We start from the raw sequence: 14,972 nt of genomic DNA on the forward strand, positions 1-14,972 counted from the left end.
GAAGCACTCATGCTGCAGGGGACTCTGATTTTGAGCAGGCATTCATTCTCAGATGTTCTAGGCCCAGTTTCTACAGGCGCTACACACTGATAGATCCTATTAATTGCATCTGAAAATGCAAATTCCCAGCACTTCTGAAATTCTGGCATCTTTTGAGTTGGCCATTCAAAAATCTGAGTCGCATAAAAGCAGAATGCTTATCTTTCCTCTGGGAGAATGCATTGTGGTAACATCCTTTAAATTCATGGGAAAAGATACTATGTGAAAAAATATTACAAATTAAAATACTTTGTTCTTATTAGAGAGGCAGAAACTAAGGTACCCATCCAAGTATTTAACAGAATTGGTAATGGAAGCCTGAAATAGACCCTTCTCTAAAGACAGACAGATTCGTGGTGTTTTCCAGCCTCTTGCAAATTTCGCTGTACGGGGTTTTTTCATCTGCATAATTGTCTTGCACCCGGGAGGCAGTTTCACATTCTATCCTCATCAAATTGACTGAAGCTGAGATTTCATGTCATTAAACTTCTGCAGAAAGACCTGCTTTGCTGTTCTATTTTCATACAGCATAGAAAGGCTGTGTTTATTAAAGGAGAAAAAGGGATGATCATGGTACCTGAAATCAATCTTAATGATAGCAAAAAAATGAGTTTACTTAATGAGTCCATACATTACAGCAGCTTCAGCCAGAAAGCTTTGTGCTGATGACTGCTTGTATGAGATGGATATATTTTAGGCCTTAAAAAAGCACAGTTCTCCCAGTGCTCTTCCGCCTCCTTAAAAATTTGTAAGGCCTTTTTCCATATGTGACAAAACTCGGGACACCCCAGCATTTGCTTGTGACTATTCTGTGGGGAACAGTGTACCTGATTAATTCTTTGGCGCAATTCTCCTTTTAGCTTACATGAGTGCAGGTCCAAGAACTGTCAATATCCACTGGATTTTCACCAATGCAACCAAAAGCAAAGTTTGACCTTTAGTCAGCTCGTATATGTGTCATGCATATGTCTCATAAACCGCTTAAACTGTGATGAACAAGAGAAATCTCTCCATTGTGGTTATACAGATGGGTCTCAACCTTGCAAATGTCCTGTTTCTTTCCAGCTCCCTGCCTTACATGTCAAGACATGGCACTTCCTTTTTGAATCTTCCAGTTTGACTGATTTGTCATGATGGTGCTGCCACGAGCAGGTGACAAACTCCAGGTAGTGGCATCACTTGTAAATGGATTACAGGCAAGATGGTCAGAGTGATTTGAAATAAAACAGCAGCAGTATCACTTGGCAATCAGATTAAAAGCAATTCAAAAAGCAAACCACAATTAAATTGATGTGTTTTAAGGTGAACAAAGCTCTGACCAAGTCTCCTGTATTGTCCTTATTAAATTCCCTACCTCATGGACTATTTCTCAGATTTATCATTTCAATATTCTACAGACACTTCCTTTGCATTACTCCAGGTCTCCTAGAGCTGTGTGGTGCAGTCCTTTCCTAATGCTTTCCCACCCTGAGGCTGCAACATGGCCTGTGCACATATTTTAAGTATTTGGATAGCATTCACTCTTTAAGCATGACAGTTTGGGACTGAAGCAGCACACAGCCGCCTCTACTGCAGGAGTGGGATGGAGCTTAGTTTTGAAAGTTCAGTGACACCTCTTTACCCCACACCCACATCATCATCTCAAATTCTAACTTACGGTCTCAGTGCTCAGCTGTCAAGAGAAAGACAGTGAATTCAGAAAGTAAGGGGGTTTTATGTAGCTCTTAAATACAGTGAGAAAAAAGTAAAAGAATTGCCCTCCTTTCTTTAGAAACACAAACCACTTGGTAGGATGCAAAACCTAGATCTTCAGGAACCAAGCAATATACTTGTCAAAAGAGACACTATGAGGAGATGGAGAGTTCTTACAAGTATCCTGTTGGGAAAGCATAAAGGAGGCAGTGAAGGGAAAATGAAGGGGCAATATTTGCAAGACATAGATGCAAATTTAAAGGGTAGATAGTGATAAGCAACAGAATGAACTGTAATATATTTGTTTTGGTCCTTGTACATATGATTTGACAGTCATGTAATGTGGTGGTAAAAAGAATTAGTAACACTAGAACTAGTGGATCTCTCCCAAAAAGATACCTGATAAAAACTGGATCCTACGGGTACTGGCAATGCTATGCTATCGCACATATTTTCGCCCTCCAGTGATGCCCATTTTGCTGTAGCATGTAGTGGTCCTGTTTTTTTAAGAACTATGAGGTTAGCTGTTCTAGACTTTTCACACCATACCTACCCATTTTTTTTTCTATGCAGTAAGAATGTTAATGGGGGAAAACAGGAGATAAGATCTAAGCACTGGGGGCAAAAAACATTCATGTGTTTGTGTAAATGGAGAAGTAGCATGGGACAGACATGGATAAGGCCAGAGAAAAAAAAGCTATAAAGTTGCAGTGGGGTCTGCAATCAACATAATTCCTAGATTCCAGTCTTGTCTGAGACCTTTGCACCCTCTCTGTCCCTACATCCTTTCACCTCATCTCCATGCAAATTCATTTTGGGTTTAACTATTCACATACACTTTACACTATCGCAGCTGTTCCTCAGTATTCAGCTGTCCCCATCTCAGGCACCCCTGATTTCTACTTTTCACATATATGACAGTCCTTGATCCTCCTAAGAACAGTACAGTATACTGGCACCTGTGTCACCTTAGTTCATCAGATACAAAATAAATAGCAGAGAAAACAAAGCAGCCTGAAATTAAATAACTCCCACTGGCAGCTGTATGCATCAGTCATATGATAAAGTAATACTGGGCAAGGAAAGTCACCAAAGGGAAGTTCAGACAGGGAAAATAGATTAAAGATTTTAATGCTTATGAAGAAAACCTATAGTAGCAACAAAGAGCCCTCTGAAAAAAAGGACGTTGAAAAAGAAGGTATTATGCATGAACCGTTCCCTGTATGAAATACTGTCAGTGCCCTTCAACTCCCAGGTCAAAATGAAGGAAAAGCCAAAAGGTCCCCACTGTCCGTGTATCACTTGCAGCCTCTGGCACTGGTTTAGCACTCTGGCACCTTCCCTTACCCCTTTGAAATCACACACTCTGCATCAGGGAGCATCTGCTTCTGGAGACACTGAGTAGGGGAAAGAGGATGGCAGCTCTGCTCTTTGTCTCACACCCTTTGGCTCTGTGCCCATTCTTGCCTAACTAAACAATATCAGGATCAGACCTTTGGCCTGCAGCATCTGTGCTGAAGAGAACTTCAGGGATTAGTCACAGTATTCAAATGAGTCCTCCTCCCCCAGGTAGAGGCCAGATTGTTTCTACTGTGTGCTGGCCTATGCCGGGGAAACTGAAGAGCTCTGCCTTCATCAGAAGTGGAGCTGTGGAGGGTACCAAGTGTGAATGTGGGAGGTAGAACAGCTATTCCATATTCCTCGGCGTGGAGAGGCAGGGTCATGTTAAAAATCAACATAGAGGACTTTCTGCTTTTTCTATTCCCCCTGGATTGTTTGTTTTTCATGCAGCCTTAGTCTGTCTAAAAGAGAGTATTATAGCAAAACAATATCCAACAGTAACTTTAAAAAAGGCCCAAACTAACGAGTGTGCATATACCTCAGCACTAGCTCACCAATGAACCATCCATCTCTCCCCTGCCAGTGTGTCCTGCAGTTTGGTGGTCTTTCCAATTGTCCATGGAGAACAAATGATGAGGGGGTAGAAGAGGTAAACAGAGACATCTGTTCATGCCCATTTCTAACCAACACAATCTCCTACTCAGTCACGGGGGAGAGTGTGGATTCTGACAGTGAGTCAGAGCCAAAGGGGGGCGGTGTGAGAGGTGGCTTTGGTTTGGTCTATGGAGGGAGGCAGCTGTGACTCAAACACTGCATACTGATGAGGTGGAGCAATTTCTCTATTTTCCCTCCTAATTAAAGGCAGTTTGCTCCCCAACTAGTCTGTTGTGGACTGTGTGTTGTACACTGTGGCTCCAGTAAACTAAATGCTCTCTTACAAGGAGGTGAAAAGTGGGATCCCCCTCAGAAAGAGCAAAGCGACAGAGGGCTTAAACTTAATTTTCTTCCCACTCCTTTGCCTCTCTCTCTTCCCCAACACTGTTCAGTTGCGGAAGATACAGAAGCTCTAATTTATAAACTGAAAACAAAATGACCAATCTCAATCATAAGATTTGATAAAATACGCATTATATGCAGCCTCACAGTGAAGCTTCTATGTATCCAGGAAACATAAATGGCAAAAGTTTGTGCTACATGTACTTGTCAATAATTGAGAACTCCACAGAAGAGTACAATGTGCACATAATTAATTTACATTTCTAATGTAATAGTTCATTGGATAGCAAAACTTTCCTTTGGTTTGGGGTGGCAATGGATAAATTTGCTACAAATCTACTCTTGTAAGCAATGTACATCAGGAGAATATAATTAATGTACTGTGTAAAAAGAATTCATACATATACACTGGTGACTCTTAAAAATTTGTCTATCATTTCTGAAAGCTTTATTATTGTTATGGTCCACTAGGCTCTAATTAGGAATGTTTCCTATAATGGTTCTAAAAATCACTCATTATTTTGGTCTTATTAGTGAGAGATGATTTACGAATGTATATGAACAAACTGGCAGAAACCATTTGTTCTTGCTCCTAAGCTGTCAACAATGTTATTAAAATAAATATATACAAAACTATAGTTGACTTTACATAATTACTCTCACCAGGATAGTAGTGGACTGATATGCTTTCATTTTTAAATTAGCTAGGTAGCCTGGCATACGCTGGAAAAGTCACACAGCACACACAGATTTCCTCTTCTTTGTGTGGTGTAGGGGAAGCTTTTCTAGATGAAGCTTTTCCTTAATATTTATCTGGTCTGTGATAGATGGCTCTGATATAAAAGCCATCAGAGTGAATATTCACCATGACACTACTCAACAGACAGAAGGAAAATGAAGGAAAGCGAGATATTATTCACAAACTAATATTCAAAGAGTGCAAGTATCTATGCAATGCATGCCTTTTTCTGTTCTGCTGAAATCAAAGTGAATTTTACTATTGGCTCGAACAGCACTTTTTTCCCTTGAAGCATCCAGTGTAGGGATACAGTCCTTTCAGTTCTGCGTGGAAAATTCAGTATCAGCTATTTATGCAACAGAAACAGTATGAATGCCATGAATAATGAAATATTTTATGCTGAATCAGTTATAACTTCTCTGAGAGCTTTTTGCTGCTTTCCGCTGGTCATTATGTGGAAGGATTCCAACTCTTTCATTCCACTCAGTCACTGCACCCTCACCAAGAGCAATCATTGTTTCAACAACTGTCCTCAGTCCCTCCCAATACTCAGCCCGTTTGGTGATAAAGCCTGTGCCCCAAGCAGGTTGGGGCAAACAAGGAGAGTTCAGCTGTTTGGGCAGCATTTGCTGGATGCTGACAACCAACCCATGGGTGGATAAGTTGACACCACAGTTGGATACCAACTAAGTTATCTAAGTGGATACCACAGTTAATTCACAAGTCATCTCTGTAACTGTGGTCCCATGCCTTATGATTGATTACCTTATCCTTTCTGTACCAACAATGTTTATCCATTCTTTTCATCGCAAAAATTATTTTAAAGTAGCCTTCAACCTTCAGAGGGCAGGCAGGCTTTCTAGAGAGATTTCTGAAAGCCTTGGAACAGGCTTTCACTCCACGGAAGAATTTGCTCCCAGTACATCAAAATACAGCATTCATAGTTAAGAAAGTAAAGAGTGATCGAGATAGTGGCACTTTGCCACCAGCAGAGCAATTACCAAATATGATGCAGATTTTTACATCAGTTTGCTACAGCCTCCCTTTAATGCTTCCAGAGCTACACTTTCTGAATACATACTGTAAAGGGTAGGCAGTACTCTTTCTCCTCTATCATATACATGAATACATTTGTTTTGGCTTTCTGGGTTCTATGTTACAGATTATATTTAGCATGCGGAAAGCTTTTAAATATTTATTACATAATACTGAATATATGTATTAAAAGATGAACTTCCTCTTCCTTGCATTTGTACGTGTGCGCATGTGTGCTTTTCTTGCACCACGCTGCTGCGTTTGTAACTTAAAGCTAAACCTCACTACATCATTCACTGCAGCAGCAAGATACTTTCCCCTAGAGTAGGATACAATGATGATGACATAATGCTGTGGTTTGAAAATCCCAAACCAGCTGTTACTGGAATATGCATTCAGATTCACTGTCTCTATGTCCGTGTGAGAGGCACAAAAGCTTGTGACTTAATCCAGTAAATGATTTATTATTTTGAATGTATAATTCAGGGACATAGCTTACGCATGGCTTCAGCCACAGAGTGGGGAAAAGTAATTTAGGCAGTTTCCTACTGTAATAAAACAGAGAAAAGATATAAGCCATCTGCACAGACCCAGCAGGTATTTTCCACCAACTAGCATGGGATCTGCTCACTGATTTTGGACTGAGGGAACAACTAGAAAGTGCCAAGTTTTAAAAATTTTGTCTTCTTTCTGAAGAATTCTTACTAATGCCTTTACCTGCTATAAATAAACACAGCTGGGCATCAATCCCCTAACCCAAACACAGTATCTATTCAAGTATTACTGGGTATATTATGCTATAAATTTTAGTTAAATAAGGGTGGCAATAAAACGGCTGCCATGCTTATGGATACTGCAAGAAGCTAAGATTCTCCTGTGCTTGGTGTCCTTGAATATCTGAGAATATTTTCTCAATGATGAAGGTCAGCTTTAAAGTAATTTCCCAACAGCAAGTCTAAAAAAAGAATACCACAGAAGCAACTTGAGACCTATGAGAAAGCTTTTTCCACTACAGTAAGTTGCTTTGATGGAGTACAAAATCCATCTCTGCATAAATCACTCATTTGCAAGGCAGAGTCGGGACACATCAGTTGATAGTCTTACTTTAAATCCAGACTAAATCAGACCTCTGAAATTCTTAACCTAATCCCTGCCCTCTGTACTATGTCATCATGGCAATTTGTTTCCAGGGTTACAGTACTTATTTACTCCAAGTAAAGCCAACGTGAACAACTGCCCTGAATTTTAGCAGGAAAAATGCATCCCTAGTGTAATTCCATTATCTGAGTGGTCTTGCGTCAGGGACGAACTTAGCCTATTAAATTCTGGCACAATACTATCAGTGAGAGCAATATCTGCTCAAGCCATATTATCTTTATTTGTAGAGTGACACTGAAACCACTGTGTTTGTAATCAACCACTTCTTTAAGTGCATCTTTCTTTAAATGTACACACAGACAGAGAAATAAAGAGCTAAATTGTAGCATAAATTGTCCAACTATTTCAAAATTCAAGGACTTCTCATGGAAAATAAAGGGGTAATCTTGGTCAGAGATATAATGAATTCTTTGGAGAGGAGGTGCAATCATGCACTGAATATGAATCATGATCCACTGGACTTTCTGCAGCCAAGTAATTGATAATCGATCTGTACAGTTCCAGTTGCATCAATCAATCATGTATCTGCAACGGCCTGTATCAAACAAGCCAGGAGAAGTCATGAAAGATCATTGCCAGTCCTATCTCTGTGACAGGCTCATTTATTATGCTGAGAAATTGCTCTGATGTAAACAAAAATTTTTCAAGCTACCCCAGACAAGGAACACCTCAGAAAAATGGAAGAGTGGTGTAGAGCTAATGCAGATAAGCCCTTCTTCTGTAGCTCTGCTTGTTTAACTAGAAAGGCTATCAACAGTTAATATAAAAGCCAGGAGGGGTGAGTGAGAAAACAAAACAAAACAAAAAAACAAACCCAGGCTGTTCCAAAATCCCTCTTCAGGAAATTTTAACAATTTTACAAAATCTTCATACCCACAGACTCTAAAATGGATCCAGGAAAGAGTGCTTCAAGAACTACTCCTGTGCCAAGATGTAACATTTTCCATAGATGGAAAGAGTTTTACTTGGTAGAAGACCATAGCATTAGGTCTTGCCTACTCTAGCTACTTACAGATGACAGATTAAAGGTGATGAAGGGCTGGATTCTTTCTGGAAAATGCAGGTACCTAATCCACCTCAATATAACTGACAAAACCTTCTTCTGACATACAGCCATTGAAATCAAGTGCACTTCACAGACGTCAAGCGGAATAATCCTCTAAATACATATCTGATACATAACCTTTCCTTCATTAGACGGAAATATTAAAACAGTATGGAATTCAACACTGCTATAATGACTGATCTATCATTTATAAGTACAGCTCTAACATTTTGAATGAACAAGTCTGAAACAGGACTCCTAAGAACAAGGAAGATGACAATATAATTATGACTGTTGGTAGAGTAAGAACCTAGCATTAATAACACTGTTGTATAAAGTATGCACTCTCACCCAGATAGGAAACTCCTTCTTCTGGTGTGATTGTTCCATATTTAACCATCATCTTCACAAAATCAATCAGGGTTTTCATGATAGTTATCAAGGTCTCTTTTTCTTTTGCCTCCGTCTCTGTGTGAGAGAATAAAGCAAAATGAGTCAAAGACTTCAGGCAACTCGGAAAAACTCAGTTCTGCAAACTCTGCACAAACTTCATGCATAAAAAATGACCTAGTCACTAAAAAGAAAATGCTGTGCTGAATTAGCAGAGAACTCCTATGTATGTTTCCTTTTAAACTGCTCCTGCAAAGTACACCTGAGTATACTTTAAAATTTCAGGGTTTGGTTCGTCTTTATAGCTTTTTGTCTTGAAGGTAAATGGGATTAATTCCATTTTACATATAAGAACACTAAACACACTCAGATGAAGTGACTTGACAGAGTTCAAACTGCTGGTCAGAGGTCAGATATAGGCATACACACAGTCTCTGTCTTTTTCTTTTATTTGTCTGTGAACTACTTAGTAGACCAGTCTGGCTCTGTAGGAGGAAGATAGCTCAGAGATCCTTTCTCCTCCAAGATCCATGGTTCAATGACAAAAATATAAAGTGTCTCTAATGAGATTGTTACTGTGCACAAGACCATGACTCAGGTACTAGGAAAACGTAATCTCACATGGTTGGCAGAACAGGATACAAACAATGATTTTTCATTATAAAAATCCATCTTTCTTGCTCATACGTGTCTCTCACCATCTTGTCAACCATTGCTTCTTAGCTTTCTTTTTACACTGCGGTTATCTGCTGAACAATATTACTGCTATTTCTGCATTAGCAGCATGAAACTCCCCCATCACAGAGTTACTCAATCTCTTTCTGCACCCCAGGTTGTCACTGAAGGACCCAAGAGAGCCAGGGGCACTGTCAGACAGGGACAGTCAAAAACATAGTCCCAGCCTTGGCAGAGGGCCAGCCCCTTTGGAGAGCTGCTGAACAGGTTTTTTTTATTGCTGCCTGCAATTCAACACACATCTGTACAATGCAATTGAATCCCCTCTCCTCCAGCTTGATACAAGCCAGCAGGCGAACAGCATAAAGCAGGGGATAAGGCAGAGATGTACAGCCAGTGGGACCTGATTCTACTTGCTTGATAACCTGTGAAAACCAACATGCCTTTCTGCTTTGTGAGTAGAAAAAGGAGAAGAACTAGCATGCAAAACTACCGCGGGAAAATGAAAAGAACAGGAAGAAGAATATGAGTTTTGTAGACTGGACTGGAGCAAAATGCGCCCTGAGGTTTTTCATTCTAGCTCTCCACACAGGTGTTTATGGGGAAAGTTTGAAGCTCCTGCAGGACAAGGAATGTACAGAATAAATTATTGCTGACTGTGCTGGAGGGAACAGAAGACATGCTGGCTGCACAGAGTGAGAGTGGGTGTGTGGTAGAGTGTGCTGACAAAGGAGCTGTGGCAAGGTGCCACAATCTTGCCTGCAATAACTGGAAGGCAATAATGTCTAGCACCGGAATAGGAAGAGACGTGCAGAGCTTTCATTGCAATAAACAACAAAGCTGTGGTTTGTGAAAAGACTCAGACACATTTACCGGTACCATCACTGTGAGGATTCTACTGTGGCTTACTTGTAACTCTTGTTGGCTTAGAAGACACAGATGTTAATGGAAAGATCTCTGGAGAAAATAGTTTGCCGGTTTTTCATTATGCCCTTACGGGAATGAAAAGAATTCAGGATTCCTGAATCATACAGCACAAGGGAAGGTCTGCCTAGGTCACACAGTTTGCAGTTCCGAGTGCTGTTCCTTTCAATGTTTTGCCATACTCACTAATCAGTTTTTGCTATGCATCTTAGAGAACATTTTTAAAGCATGTGGTCTCCTGCGACTAGGGAAGCTGTGGGGAAGGGAAAGGAGTAGGAGAAAACAAAGGGAATCTTAATTTTCTATTTTTTTCCCTAAATGTTCCTGTAAACACATGACAGGCTTACCTGAATTAAGACTTTTTAACAGTGCGTAAAAGTTTGGAAAATATTGAAGGTCTTCAAAATTATCTTCAGAAGGCAGCTCATTTCTTCTTTCCAAGACATTAGATGATGACCATGTGTTATCCAGTGTATCGTCAATTTCCCCATTAATGAAACTATCCTGATCAGCTTTGCTTGGTGTCTCCACAAAAGACATAAAAAAAATAATGCCTATAAGCACATTGCTTCTAGTGATAGAGTTAATAGAGAAATAAACAGCATCATAATCTTATGCCAACATTTTCCTAATTACAAAGTGAAGAACATATTATTTTTTCAAAGTTATTTCAATTTAGGATCTGGCTTAAACCTCAAAGTAACTCACAATTCATTTTTCTATCTATCTGATGGATTATCTTTAACAATACCTTTAGTTTCCAGTTTGAACTAATTATTCCCTAAAGCATAGCATAGTGTATTGGTCTACTTGTACCATTTGGCAAGTGAGTCAAAATGATTAGCTAAGAAATTACCATTCTTTCCTGTTCCTTTTCTTTTGTATCACTGTCTGGTCTGCTTGGAGGGTAATCAAAATCTTCAGACTCCTTCTCACGATCCTTTGCTTCATTTGCAATTAGCTGTTGTAAGACCTCTGCCACTTCATCTTCCAGGGTATAGGCCTGACTCTCTGTGATCTGTTAAAATATCGGTGTAGAGTCCTTATAGAATATCATGGTTTTTCGAGATTAAATGTCAATATGAACCCTGAGCTTTGTAAATAGGTTGCTTCAAATATGTTTGCTTCAAAGCTGAGCATAGCCAGAGTAGGTGTAATACCTTCACTGATGTGTGTGTGTATACATATAGACATATAGATATGTGTACATATATATATATGTCTATATTTATATAAATGTATATACACACATACAAACACACGTCAAATACATGCATATACATAAAAACCATCCACCCACACATACAGCCTTCAACAGGAAAACAAACCCATATGGGGCTTAACACAATCGAGTTCAGCTTGAAAGATGGAGCTGCAAGTGCAGTATACCTGTATGTGTATATATGTGCGTGTGCACATATAAATACAGATGTTCTGCAACATCCCTATGTACAATTGAATAACTACAACATAAAAAAAGCAAATAGCTTTCTACAGCATCGTCAAAATGTTTTCTCTTTGCGTTGTAACAGCTGTCACTTGAATGAGAACTCTACCATGCAACTGTCTCACAGCTCCCTTTGTAATTAGCGGGATTCAGCACGCAATAGCTAATTGCAAAATCTAGTGCATAAAAGATAAGCTAGGTATTTTAAAATATAAGGGTCCCTTATTGCAATTTATAAAACCATTGAGACATCCAGAGGTCAGAGACAACCCCAGTCTTGCTAAAAATCAGGAACAATGGGAAATGTATCCTCAACTAACCAGCATCACTATTTGTGTGCTGATGACAATAATTAGTAGGTGGATAGGAAAAAGCTCAGACCTTTCTCCATAAACATCCAAAAGAAATTGATAATACAAAAGAACTCAATGAAAATCAGAAAAGAAATTAAAGGAAAAAGGAGGGCAAACATGGGAGGAGTACAGTCAGTGAATGCTTTCTCGACGCCAGAAACATTCTGCAGTTTGGTCTATTTTGCTGCAAAGCCATCACAGGAACAACAATGTTACTGCAGAACTAACCCAATGTGCTCAGATGAGTCTAGAAGCTTGCCTAGAGCTTGAATCCCATGCATTTTCACCCAAGTCAGCACTATTAGCTGGGCACAGTGTTCATCCAAATTGTTTTTAAAAGAGCATTAATCTAACCCACAAAACAGCTAAATGAAGTATTAACAAGATACTTACTAGTCCCAGATTCAGAAGTTTTGAAACGATCTTGTCAAACACTCCTCTATCGTTTTCCTCATAAATTCTTGCAGCAATTTTCTGAACAATGTCTTCAGCAGTTAGAGGAGTGCCATCTAATTGATGGAGGCCATCTGGATCATCTAAAAGGATTACAGTTTAACTGTGTGCTGATTGTCCTAACTCATTTGGATTAGACATCTTGTAAGAAATATCTGCCCACATCTTTTCAGAACAAAGCTGCACCTTTTATACCCGTTAGGAATATAGTTTGATACACACTTTGAAATCCATTACATTAGTCCCAATGAAAACTTCCCTTTATGCCCATTTTTCATCTGAAAAATAGTTTTCTGACTGGTTCTTTTTTTTACAGAAAAATTTGTAAGAACAAGAGAACACTGCTCACATATCCACTTATATGCATCTTCTCGGTACCTACTTTCATTGCATGGCCACTTAGATCAAAACAGATCATGACAAACATACTATCTTCTTGCTTGGATTTCAGCAAATGAAGTTTTAAGATTATGAAGATTATGAAGATTACATAAGTAATGTAATCATTACTTATGGCAAATAATATCATAACCGATGGGAAAGTGCATATGATGAGTAAGCTTTGGTCTGTGATCAGCGTACTTTGATATAATTAAAAATATCCTGGTCTAAATGCTGCTCACAACTCTCAGAGGACTCACTTAAACTACAAGTCAATTAACTACTCCTGTAGGAAAGGCAAGTATTCTTTGGCCTTCAGTAACTTCTTCTAGCTTTGTGATGAGGAGAATTATCTAACATTGCACTTAACATTTAGAACAAATATATGTGATTTAGCTCAAAGTACTTCTTCCTTTCAAACCAGAATAAATATATTTGCCTTTAAAAAAATGTCCCATTTTCCTTCCATCAAATCTAAATTGCAAACAAACATAATGCAAATTACACAGTTGGATTTTTCTCCACAGAAGAAGACTGTGAGAATCAACAGCAATTCTTCTGCATTGGGTTTCAAAACCTAATTGTAATGTGACAAGGTTCTACAACTGGAAAAGATTGAAATCACACTCCAGTAACAAACAGAGCTTGTGTTTAGTGGTGAGTACAACATTCATGATTCCAGTCAGTTTGCAAGAGAAGTCTGATCTAAAATTCACTGAAAGATGATTATAGAATACCTTGGAATTTATAATCCAGTCCACTTTTAGTAGAGTCATAGTCATCCACAAGCCTGCGGTTCTTGGTGGAGTCTGCATCATCAATGGCCAGTTGCTGTTCATACAAAGAGCTTCTAATTGATTCCCTCTCCTTTTCATTCCTCTCTCTTTCTGCTACTGATTTTAGCAGGTTCAGGTCATCAACAAAGGAATAATTCCTGAACTCTGGCTTATTTTCTGGAAAATACATCAATGGATACATTGTATAAAATTTTATACCTCTTTGAATACCATTATGAGTATCGCTATAAAATCAGGAAAGAGGTTTTACCTGTGGGAACTATTTTCCTATTCTTGTCTGCCTCAGCTTCAGCAATCTGATATATAAAAATAAAACAAACAAACAAACAAACCAACAAACAAGCAGAAGGAATAAATACACTAAGGTGTGGGATCTCTTAGATTTATCAATATCAGCAGAAGCCTTAATGTCTGATCTTCACTCTTAGTAAGAAGTTTGCCTTAATAAATAGAACATGATTAAGAGCTTGGCACTTTTTGTCAGTACCACCGCATCCTCTGATCAGAGTCAGACATTATGACAAGCTGCAATAGACTTTCCACTTTAAGAGAAATGTGAGTTACATTTTCCTTCTTCAATCCAAGCTCCCGCTATATTCCCGTAGGATGTCAATACAAAGGAGTTACACACCTGTGAGCTGTTGGAGCTAATGACACGCTTTTGGAATGCTGGACAGTACAACTCTATACACTAGTTCTTAAAAACTATTGAAAATCTAATTTGTACCCAATCCCATCAATATTTACTTTACTGACAAACCTATTTTTAACTCATTTGTTAAGCCATTAGGAAATTCATGGATCTAGTACCTGAAGGCTCAAAATATTATGAAAATAACAAAACTAAAAGCGCTTTTTCACTTACCTGTTCCTCCAAAGGTCTTTCTACACTTAATTGTCTGTTGTGTATACCTTTATCTAGAATAAACAAACACACATATATACTCAGTTACATGATGGGTGCAACTACAAAGAGAAAGCACATTTTCTCTTAATTTATAGTTTTCTCCCATAAAATGTGGTGTCTTAAATATGTTGCCAACTGCTAGTACTCGTGAAAAAATTCGGTGTTCCTAGAAGAATGAGAATACAATTAAAAAGTCATTTAAACAAAGGAAGACTGTTTGAGACAGAGGGAGAGATTCCGTAAGAGATGTAATAGAAATACAGATATAGACTCAGTAACCCCTTTCTGATGAGAAAACTCATAAACAAACTGAGGAAAAAAATGCTGTAGGAGATTGACTAAAATAGCAATAATCGGATTGGCACAACCAAGAGATTAAAAATCTCTTACATCTAGAATACCAGGGGATACAGGGAGTGAGAGAGAGAGACTTGTACAGAAACTACTGCAGAATGGATGAAAACATTGCTTGGAAAAGACTGAAAAAATTCAGAGCTTTTCCTTCTACCAGCACCTATCCTCTTTAATATTAGATTGCAACTTCAGTGATTGAGCATCTGGCGCCAGGAATATTGTTTCTTTAGAATCTAACTGCTTTTT

The 14,972-nt window shown here is 38.7% G+C and overlaps 1 protein-coding gene across 2 annotated transcripts in view; it reads right to left on the bottom strand.

The window, feature by feature from the left end:
• The window catches only part of SCG3 (secretogranin III), a 28,002-nt gene that overhangs the window by 12,563 nt on the left and 467 nt on the right, over positions 1–14,972 (bottom strand). For both annotated transcript variants that reach the window (XM_014944486.1, XM_014944484.1), the window contains exons 2-8: positions 14,331–14,383; positions 13,716–13,761; positions 13,406–13,621; positions 12,228–12,370; positions 10,891–11,052; positions 10,382–10,559; positions 8,397–8,513 (exon numbers count right to left, since the gene is read on the bottom strand). In XM_014944486.1, coding sequence (XP_014799972.1) covers positions 8,397–8,513; positions 10,382–10,559; positions 10,891–11,052; positions 12,228–12,370; positions 13,406–13,621; positions 13,716–13,761; positions 14,331–14,383 — 915 coding nt within the window. The remainder of the gene's footprint in view (positions 1–8,396; positions 8,514–10,381; positions 10,560–10,890; positions 11,053–12,227; positions 12,371–13,405; positions 13,622–13,715; positions 13,762–14,330; positions 14,384–14,972) is intronic.

The sequence above is a fragment of the Calidris pugnax genome, unplaced genomic scaffold (assembly GCF_001431845.1).
Source record: "Calidris pugnax isolate Ruff unplaced genomic scaffold, ASM143184v1 scaffold70, whole genome shotgun sequence".
NCBI lineage: Eukaryota > Metazoa > Chordata > Aves > Charadriiformes > Scolopacidae > Calidris > Calidris pugnax.